Genomic DNA, 9457 nt, shown 5'->3' on the forward strand with positions numbered 1-9457 from the left:
CTGTCGTGTTTGTACAGAATAAAATGTCCATCCTTCACTGCAGTCAGCATTTCTAACATCTAATCAAAAGCCCATTCATAAAACAAATAGACTTTAACAGGACGGAACCTGACGTTTTAGAATAATAGCTAATTGCCGGGTTTTAATTGTGGTATTTAGTTCTGGAGCTGCTGAAGATGGTCTTAGTCAGTAAACGTCGACTATCGTGAAAATGACTGTTTCCTCCGTATTCTTCTGTCCCCATGTTCACTCTAAAACAGATATGCTAATGAAAAATATATAAACTATTTGTTTTTACCGTTTTTGTAAATAACTACATCTGTTTCCTTACTTTCTCATCTGCAGCTCCTTACCTCATTTCCGACGGGCCGTAAAGCGACGTGCTGTCTGCAGAGCGGTCAGCTGACTCGGAGCTGGTCATGTGGCGTTTACAGACAGAGCGGATCCGTCGGAGAGAGAAGTCACAAACAACCCGAGCCCCTCTCAATAAGAAAACAGCTCGGTGGTCGTCTGTCCAACATGGCTTGGACAAAATACCAGCTGTTCCTGGCGGGACTTATGCTCACCACGGGCTCTATCAACACATTATCTGCAAAGTGAGTCCATTTCGTCGTGTGGCTTTGTGTGTTGTGTGTGTGAATGAACTCTAAACTGAACTGCGCTGAAAACAGTTGGCGGACGATGTTGTTTTGTTTTGTTGTTACCAATTTTCGTTTCCTTTCATTTCTTCTCGCTCTGTTCGTTAGCTAAACGATCCAGGTACTTTGTCTATTTCGATGTCGTTACAAACGGCAAACTGACATGTAATTGTTCATTCATTGCCTTTAAGTTTCGGTCCCTGCAGCCATCAGCAGGTAACATTAGCACTGTTGGTCGTTAAAAAGCTCAGGCCTTCTTTTGTTATTAGCTATTAGCGGCTAAAATAACCATCTCATCATGGACGTAGCTGAACTGCTTTTGTCTGAGGACTGATATTTTAGCGTTTTTCAACAGACATGCTGAGATTTCTGCGAGGAAGTAGCTGTTAGTTAGCCACTTAGCTCATCCTGCTACTCAATGTTAAACGTGAATGAATCAAAGATGTTTGACGGGACGTGACTCAGGTGTGCATCAGGTGACAGTCAAACCTCCAGAACAGACCCAGTACATCTCCTCAGACCCCAAACAGAAGTTTTATCAATGTCTTTAATCTGATAAATCTGCACTCATTTTAAAACTGACAAAGTAAAACAGCTGATATCCAGACAGCCTCCTCCAGCAATTAGATTAAAATGTTAACTCAATTTTGTCTAATCTTTTTAGACAATAAAAGCCGTTGTCACAAATTCTAATGCTAGAGCTGGCATTGGCGTCTTTATTAATTCATGCACTTGTATATTTTTGATCATTGATTCATCATTTAGCATTTAAAATGTGAGAAGTCTGTCACGTCGCTAGAAATCTCAAAGGCAGATCTTCAAGTTGCTTGTTTAGTTCAGCCAACAGTCCTGAAACTCGAAACTTTCAGTTTGCAATTACATGAAGTAAAAAAAAAACAAAAACAAGAAAACAGAAACTGTTCATATTTAAGTGGGCGGAACTGAGTGTGACAATTTATTCAGCTTCTTTTACTTCTCTACTCCACTTCTCTGACACTTGAAGTCATTTCTCCCAGACTCAATGAACTGATAGTGTTAACACAAGAGAAGAGTGCAGCTACATAAAGGTAAAGTTTCACTGCAGACACCTGAGACCTCCCTCGTCACAGTACCGCCTTACTGGTTATAAAACACTACAGCTGATTTCAGTCACAGCTTACAGTTTTGTAGTTTTGGTGCAAGTTCCCTTTTTCATTTTATTGAAGTGTGCACCATTAAAAGACATAAGAGGCCGGTCATAGTACATTTGGACCACTCTAGTTTCCTTTGTGTGCTGATGAGCTCAGAAATTTCAGCATTTCAGGAAGTGCTGCCTCATCAGCTAATGATTTTTCCCTTGTCACGCATTTTGAACCAGACAGGATGCTCACATGCCGATCATGCGTCCTCTCACTGTCTGTCTTTAAAGGGTTATGCAGACTTAAGCACTTGTTAACTTCACAAGCAACTATGTCAATTCTCAGCTTGACATTTAGTAGTTTACACGACAGCTCAAAGTTTTATGTGACCACATAAAAAAGTGTAACCTGAGTGAACTCTTCTACACAGCCTACACAGTGTCTGTCAGGCTGCTGCTCTTCGGATAATGACAGCGAATACACAATAGGAAAATGTTTTGGGTTACAGTGTCTATTCAATTTTAATTTTTTTTTTTTTTTTTTTAATTTGATTTGTCTACTCCTTTAATTCTGGTAATGGATTAATTTTGTTTTGTTTTGGTTTGTTTTTTTTGATAATAATTGAAGACTTTTGTTAGAATTTCCTCTCTCTTCCCCTACCCAACCCCTATTATTCATTTTAGTGTCTTCAATGGGTTTCAGCTTTTATAATATCAATAATTAAACTAACAGCATCTTCTTCCCTCTGACAGATGGGCTGATAATTTCAAAGCCAAGGGTTGTCATGATGAACCTGCTCATCAATTCTCTCACCCATTTGTACAGGTACAAACAGCTTTAATTCTGTCATCTTCTTCTTATTATTATTATTATTATTATTATTATCTGCAGATTTTGTGCTTTTTTTTTTTTTTTTATTAGAGAGACTTGTCCTCATGTAGACCACAGTTTGGTGCTTTTTATTTAGGCACAACTGCTGCTATTTATTTACAAGTCTCAAGCTAATCAAGTGCTTTATCAGCTGCTGTTACCAAACTCAACAAATAAATTGATATCTGTTTCCTGTCTGTGTCTCTGTGTCTCTGCCTGTGCAGGCTGTGGGTATGTTTCTGGGTGAGTTTAGCTGTCTTGCAGTCTTTTACATCTTGCTTTGCCATGATAAACGCAGTCCAGAGCCCAAGATGAACCCAGGCCAGAGCTTCAACCCTCTGCTCTTCTTCCCTCCTGCCATGTGTGACATGACAGCCACCTCCATCATGTATGTTGGTAAGTGACCACTGCCCTTATCTACTGGCCTGTCCTTTAAAGGACAAATATAATGAAACAGAATCCCATTGTTGTTGCCAGATAATGAAGTTTATCTGCTTGTTTTTCCTGTCTTTCGTCAGGAAAAGATAACAAAGATGTTTGTTTCAGAATCCCTTTGTGTAAAGCTGCTTCCAGCTGTATAGAGCAGTTTCAAATGTTGATTTATGTGTCTTGTAAAGGTCGCTTTGTGTTTTGAGATAATGTAGACAAAAATAAACTCCTGGCAATGTTACTGAATTAACTCTACTCATCAGCTTCTGTTCTTGTGTATCTGTCCCACTAAGTTTTGCTTCTGTTTCCAGCCCTCAACATGACCAGTGCTTCCAGTTTCCAGATGCTGCGTGGAGCAGTTATCATCTTCACTGGTTTGCTTTCTGTGGCATTTCTGGGGCGCCGTTTGTTAGCCAGCCAGTGGATTGGCATATGCATCACCATCTTGGGCCTGGTGATTGTGGGCCTTGCCGACTTTTTCAATGGCCACAATGGCGACTCGCACAAACTTAGTGATGTCATCACAGGTCAGGTGGATTTTCAAAAACTATTATTTGCTTTATTTTCTGCTGTACTTGAATGTATTCAGTCCATGGTATTGGAAGGTAACAGCAGGATAGTTGAACTGATGAAACAAAGTTTAACCATTATGTTGGATGCTAAACAAGAAAGATGAAAAATATAGATGTAGGAGGAAACACCTTCGTCATATATGCACAAATACAGCCAAAAACTGCATAGAAAATTCTGCATGGTTTTTCAGCCTTTAAATGTCTATTTTGTTATTACCACTGAAACAACCATTTGTCTCTTTGGTTCTGCAGGAGATCTTCTGATCATCATGGCTCAGATCATTGTTTCAGTGCAGATGGTCCTGGAAGAGAAGTTTGTCTACAAGCACGATGTTCACCCTCTTCGTGCTGTTGGGACTGAAGGTACAGCAGCTGTTCATCTACAGTTACATGTAACTTTTTTAATGGAAATAGGACACCTGAAGGAGTTGTTTTTTGTTTAGTTTTTTTTTTTTGTTGTTGTTGTTTTGTTTTTGTTTTTTTTAGCAAAAAAAAAAAAAAAAAAACCCAAACCTGTCAAGGATGGGTGACGTAGCTTTGAACCTGTTTGACCCACATGAAGTGTGGAGTGAGCCAAAGTCCCAAGTTGTCAATGCTGAAGGAACTGAAATGATAAGGAATGCAAAGGAATGAAAACATCAACAAACAACAGACAGTTATCAGTTTTCAGACCGATATCAGTCATGTTCTCAGAAGAAGAAATAGCTATAGTTGCACATGGTAGAGTTCAGTGGACTATTATAATAATGTGAGAAAAGTAGCAGGATTGCTGAGGGGCAAATATAGAAACTTCTTGCACAGCCTTGAACAGAATTTAGCCAAATTAATTAAAAAAAAAATATTTCAAATAGCTAAATCTGCACCAAACACAGTGATGTATTTCCCTTAACAAATTAGTGGAGAAAAAAAAATACAAGCAAATCCAAGTTGGTGTCTATTTGAGTCCCCTTCATCAACTAGACCTGTATAAAAATAATTTATGAAGGAATGATTTTAAAAGGTTATAATTCAGCAGTATATACAGTAAGGTTTAATTTGGTTCTTTGTTTCCAGGTTTCTTTGGTTTCGTCGTCCTGTCGCTGCTGCTCATCCCGATGTATTTCATTCATGTGGGAGATTTCAGTGGGAACCCTCGACAGGTGCTGGAGGACGCGCTGGATGCCTTCTGTCAGATCGGACACAAGCCTCTCATCATGCTGGCTCTGCTGGGCAACACAGTCAGCATCGCCTTCTTCAACTTCGCAGGGATCAGTGTCACCAAAGAGATCAGTGCCACCACTCGCATGGTGCTGGACAGCCTGCGTACACTGGTCATCTGGGTGGTGAGCCTGGGGCTGGGATGGGAGCATTTCCAGGGCCTGCAGGTTTTGGGCTTCCTGGTCCTGCTGTTGGGAACAGCACTCTACAACGGACTACACCGGCCCCTGCTGGCCATGATACCGTGCTGTGCTCATTTGGTGAACTCAGAGGAGGCGGGCAACCCGGGAGAAAGAGAGAGACTGATAAATGATGGCAGGGCGCATGATGGTGACGATAGCTAAGATTCAGCATCCCAGTGTAGTGGACTGAGAAAGACACTGCACTTTATGAATGCTGTTAGTGACGGTCTGTTTTTAATTAGGTTTTTTTTTTTTTTTTTTTGTGGGGGTTTTTATTTCACACCTCAGATTTTAACTGACCTTTCACCATGTTTTAGTAAGTGAGAGAGTGGGGGGGGGGGGGTGCAGCATTTTGGGAAAATGCACTTTTTCACTTTTACGGATGAGTGTTAGTAATTCCTCCTCCTCTGTTTTTATACAAAGTAAGCAAATGGGATATAATCATCTCTGTCACATGTCACATGTCTAGTCTTTGTGCTATGCTAAGCAAAGCAGCTGGTGGGTGACGGTAACTTCATATTTGCTGTACTGACATGAGAGGCGTATCAGTCCTGTCAGCTGACAGTCAAAATCCGGTACAGAGAGCTGTTAGTGAGATGTTAGATCACGATATGGGGTTTTGGGGATTCCTTTAATTTTGCAATGAATTTTTGTCTTTCAGAAGAGTCTTTCAAAAATGAACACCAACAATAACATTTGCACCCTGATACTCACCTATTTTTTATTTTTAAAAATGGAACTTGATTGAATCATTGTGTAGTGTTTTTTAGAATTGAGTCACAAAATGCAAAAGTTACTAAAAAAAAAATACTGTTAAATGACAGAACTTAATGGTGAGATAAAGTTTTATGGAGATTATCTTTAAGAAATATCTTAGTGCCAGTTTGTCTCTGCTTTTGATTTAATGTCTGTACAACTTGTTTTAATCTTTTTTAATGCTATGTTTTATGTTGTTTTTTGTTTTTTATTTTTTATGCTGCAGATTGTGCAATGTGGTTGTGCCAAAGTGTTTCCAGTGAGAGGACTGTGGCACTAAAGTTATCTGGTCAAGCCACAGCACCACTTTCTTCTTATAACCTCAGTTTAGTTGATCTACTGTGTGCAGAAGAGCAGTTTTATAGGAATATGTCTGTACATTTACTGTCTGACCGTTGGACATGTATCCTCAGGTCATACACCACGTGATCTGCACTTGAACAGTAAATCCTGCCTCTCCTTCTCTTTTGAGTTGGCAGAAGCACTGGCTGTAATGTAGAGCAAGATTTTTTAAAAAAAAGGGAAATGTTATTAAACCACACTTATGGTGAAAATTGAAAATGGTGCAATGGCATTTTCACTCCTCTGTGTTGACCTGCAGAAAACTATGATTTATGATCTCATATAATCTGAGAGCTAAAATGTTTGCTCTGCGTCATTTGTGAATTTGTGCCGGTCCATCAAACAAAAGTTTCTGATATTCAATTTTTCATTTGAAGATGTTTTATTGGGAATCTAATGGTAATCTTTTTTTCTTTTTCACCACATTATGATGTTTCATACACTAAACAGTTTATTAATCAAAGCACTAAATAATGTAAATGTTGCCTCTTAAAGCAGGTCTGTTCTGATTGCAGAATTTTTGCATTATATGAATGTAAAAGGAAGGAAATTATAGTAATTATATAAATATATGTATGCTTATGCAGGAAACAATAGTTTGTATAGTTTGTAATGAAAATGTGTCAAACGTCTGATGTTGAAGTGCAGAGAAAAAGTGAAAGCCCAGTTGGAGGGTCCAGTGTCACCAACCCCAGCAGCTGACACCTGCCTCCACTTCCTGAGTCAGCCCGACATCCTCCCTGAAGACCATTCTCACATTTTAGTGGAGGTCAAAGGTTAAACCCAGGAGTCCCCAGAGGTCTGTGCACAGGATCCCATCCAGCTCCAGGAACATGAGAGAAGTAACACCACACACACACACACACACACTTTCACTCACTCACTCTGTTAATTAACCAGGTGAACACGTCGATTATTAAACATGAATGTCATTGAATAGTTTGCAGCTATTGATTGATAACAGAAACAAAATTGTGCATTATTACTATAAACTCATCAGCTTATACACAAGGTTGACATTTTAGTCAACTTTGTGTTATCAGATTATTCAGATTGTTCTTTGTATGTATATGTACACATGATTGAAATAGTTAAGACATTCTTTTACTGTAACAGGATGAATTCAGGACTATTTAACATGTCGAGAAGCGAAGATTGAATATTTATATTTTCAGTTCCATTTTTCCCTCATTTAAATGGGACTTGTGGACAAAAGCAGCCACTAGATGGCCACATTTTGCCAAACAATGAAAGCCAGCTCTGTCCTGGGAGGCTGGTTTTAGTTTAGGGCTGTGACCCTGTCAATGCACTGGAGAAAAAGAAGATGTCACATTACAGTAACAGTGAAGTCTTAAACCAGAGTGACTCCAATGTAAACATTTACGTGTTGTGTAATCTAAATATCTATGAATAGCAGCATCAGCAGGCCTGAATAATTCTCAGCCACATGAATTTATGAACTAAAACCTGCAGTATCTTTAAGGTCATACTTAAATTACAACAGCTTTACGGTGAGAACACATAATATCTAGGGACTAAGACTAGGAACTAGGAATTTCTGGTGCAGTTGGCTCGAGATATCTAACATTTGACCTTAAATGCATCATAAAAATTTAACAAAAATTAAACCACAGAAGAAGACACTCCTGGGACAGCGTGGAAAAACTTCCAGTAGCTGTTTTCTAGACAAATTTGTCCTGACATAATCAGTTTGTCCTCCCCCGAGACAAACTAAAGATAGAGAGGCAGACAGACATACAGAAACACAGAAAGATAGATATTTAGAGAGAAAGATTGATATTAAGTTGGTAATTAATTTCTATATATATATATATGTGTGTGTGTGTGTCTGAGTTTCAGTGGAAACCCCTGCTCCTGATGAATCGTCTCCTCTGTCTTATTTTTCCACCACTGTGTTAAACAGCCGGGTCCGAGCTGTGAAGTGAAGCTGCAGACTGAGATGCTCTGCTCTGCATCACACTGACTGTCCTCACTGCATTTGCAATAACATTTATTCATGGCGTCATTTTAAGTCTGTAAATGCGTAAGAGCTTCATTTGGTCACCTTATTTGTTCTTGAATCAAAAAAACTGTAAATAATTATTTTGGTAAAATATGAAGACATTCTGCATCATTTAATCAGTTATACCTGAGTTCTCCCCCGCACCCACTATCACTACCACAGTAACTACAACAATGGGCAGACCCCTCGCCCGAAAAATAGATGAATTTTGTATGAAATTGCTTTTCTTATGCTCCTCCTGGCAGCTTGCCGTACTTCTGGAGAAGCAGCATTAGGCCCTAATGGTTTGTTATGATGACCTTTTGTGGTTCCATTAGTCTCCTCCAGTATTTAGCTCAGACCTTCCAGTATGTGTGATTTAACCGTGTGTACATTTGCACACAGTGGAGCTGTAGAGGGCCCTGAACTGCCGCACAAGAGGCGACTTTAATCTGTTTTAATGTAAACTGTGGTTTTGCTCAAAGGCACTGAGTCACCGTCATATTTAAAAGCTTACCCTTAGGTTGTTTACAGCAGAGGGCAGGCTTGGCTGAGTGGGATTAGTCTACCACTCCAATGTCCAGCTAATGACCACTTAATGTTTTAAACTGGGACTCTGCTGGGTTGGGAGTAGAAGTCCAGCTACCACAAAAGGAAACAGACGACTCTAATATCATTTATTCTCCACACTCATTCATTCTGTGGTGGAGTTCAAGAAAAGTGCTTTGTCCTTTGGGTTATCAATAATGAGTTATTCACTCCAGAGAGCAGTAACGAGTTTACAAATCGACACCTGTCAGTGTGTCTCCGAGGTTGAAGGGTCAACTCAAACTCCACTTCATTTTCAAAACTTACCTCCTAAAAATGCTGCAATTATAGGAAGAAAAAAAAGTTGCATTTTGTCTGCACAAACTATTTGGAAATAAATTGCAAGTAAATACACTGGAGCCATTGAAAGGCTGGTTTTAGGTTTTGGTTTTTAACTATTCTGGTTTCTGAAACAAGTACAGACACACATCTTCCTCTCCAGTATTAATCCACACACACACACAAAAACCTGAAACGAACCTGAACCTTAAAACTAATTATGAATTGCAAATTACTAAAGTGCACAAAATACAAGCATGACACAACATTAAAACACTTAATGTGTAATGCTGGTTAGAAAAAGACTTTTAGATTTGATAGTTAAAGTATGTTTTCCCTTGAGCATAAATTTTGTGGTTTATAGTATGAAACATATTTATCACTTGTTTTAGGTGTCACTGTGAAAAACGTGCACACAGTCATGTTTCATTCAAAAGGAAACTCGGAGAAGAAGCAGACCTTCACTGTCAGACATTGCACCTCC

At 39.1% G+C, this 9457-nt stretch overlaps 1 protein-coding gene across 1 annotated transcript; it reads left to right on the forward strand.

The window, feature by feature from the left end:
- Nucleotides 1–451: 451 nt before the first annotated feature.
- Nucleotides 452–5281, forward strand: slc35f6 (solute carrier family 35 member F6). Its single transcript, XM_029496719.1, has 6 exons — nt 452–596; nt 2509–2581; nt 2851–3022; nt 3367–3582; nt 3880–3990; nt 4681–5281. The coding sequence occupies exons 1-6, from the start codon at nt 520–522 to the stop codon at nt 5166–5168; spliced, it is 1137 nt and encodes a 378-aa protein (XP_029352579.1). The 5' UTR covers nt 452–519; the 3' UTR covers nt 5169–5281.
- Nucleotides 5282–9457: the final 4176 nt, after the last annotated feature.

Source organism: Echeneis naucrates, chromosome 24 (assembly GCF_900963305.1).
Source record: "Echeneis naucrates chromosome 24, fEcheNa1.1, whole genome shotgun sequence".
Lineage (NCBI taxonomy): Eukaryota > Metazoa > Chordata > Actinopteri > Carangiformes > Echeneidae > Echeneis > Echeneis naucrates.

Coding starts and splice junctions, on each gene's coding strand:
- slc35f6 (XM_029496719.1), top strand. CDS start 520: ATGGCTTGGACAAAATACCAGCTGTTCCTGGCGGGACTTATGCTCACC. Junction 2,582..2,850: donor TCTCTCACCCATTTGTACAG/GTACAAACAGCT, acceptor CTGCCTGTGCAG/GCTGTGGGTATGTTTCTGGG. Junction 3,583..3,879: donor ACTTAGTGATGTCATCACAG/GTCAGGTGGATT, acceptor TTGGTTCTGCAG/GAGATCTTCTGATCATCATG.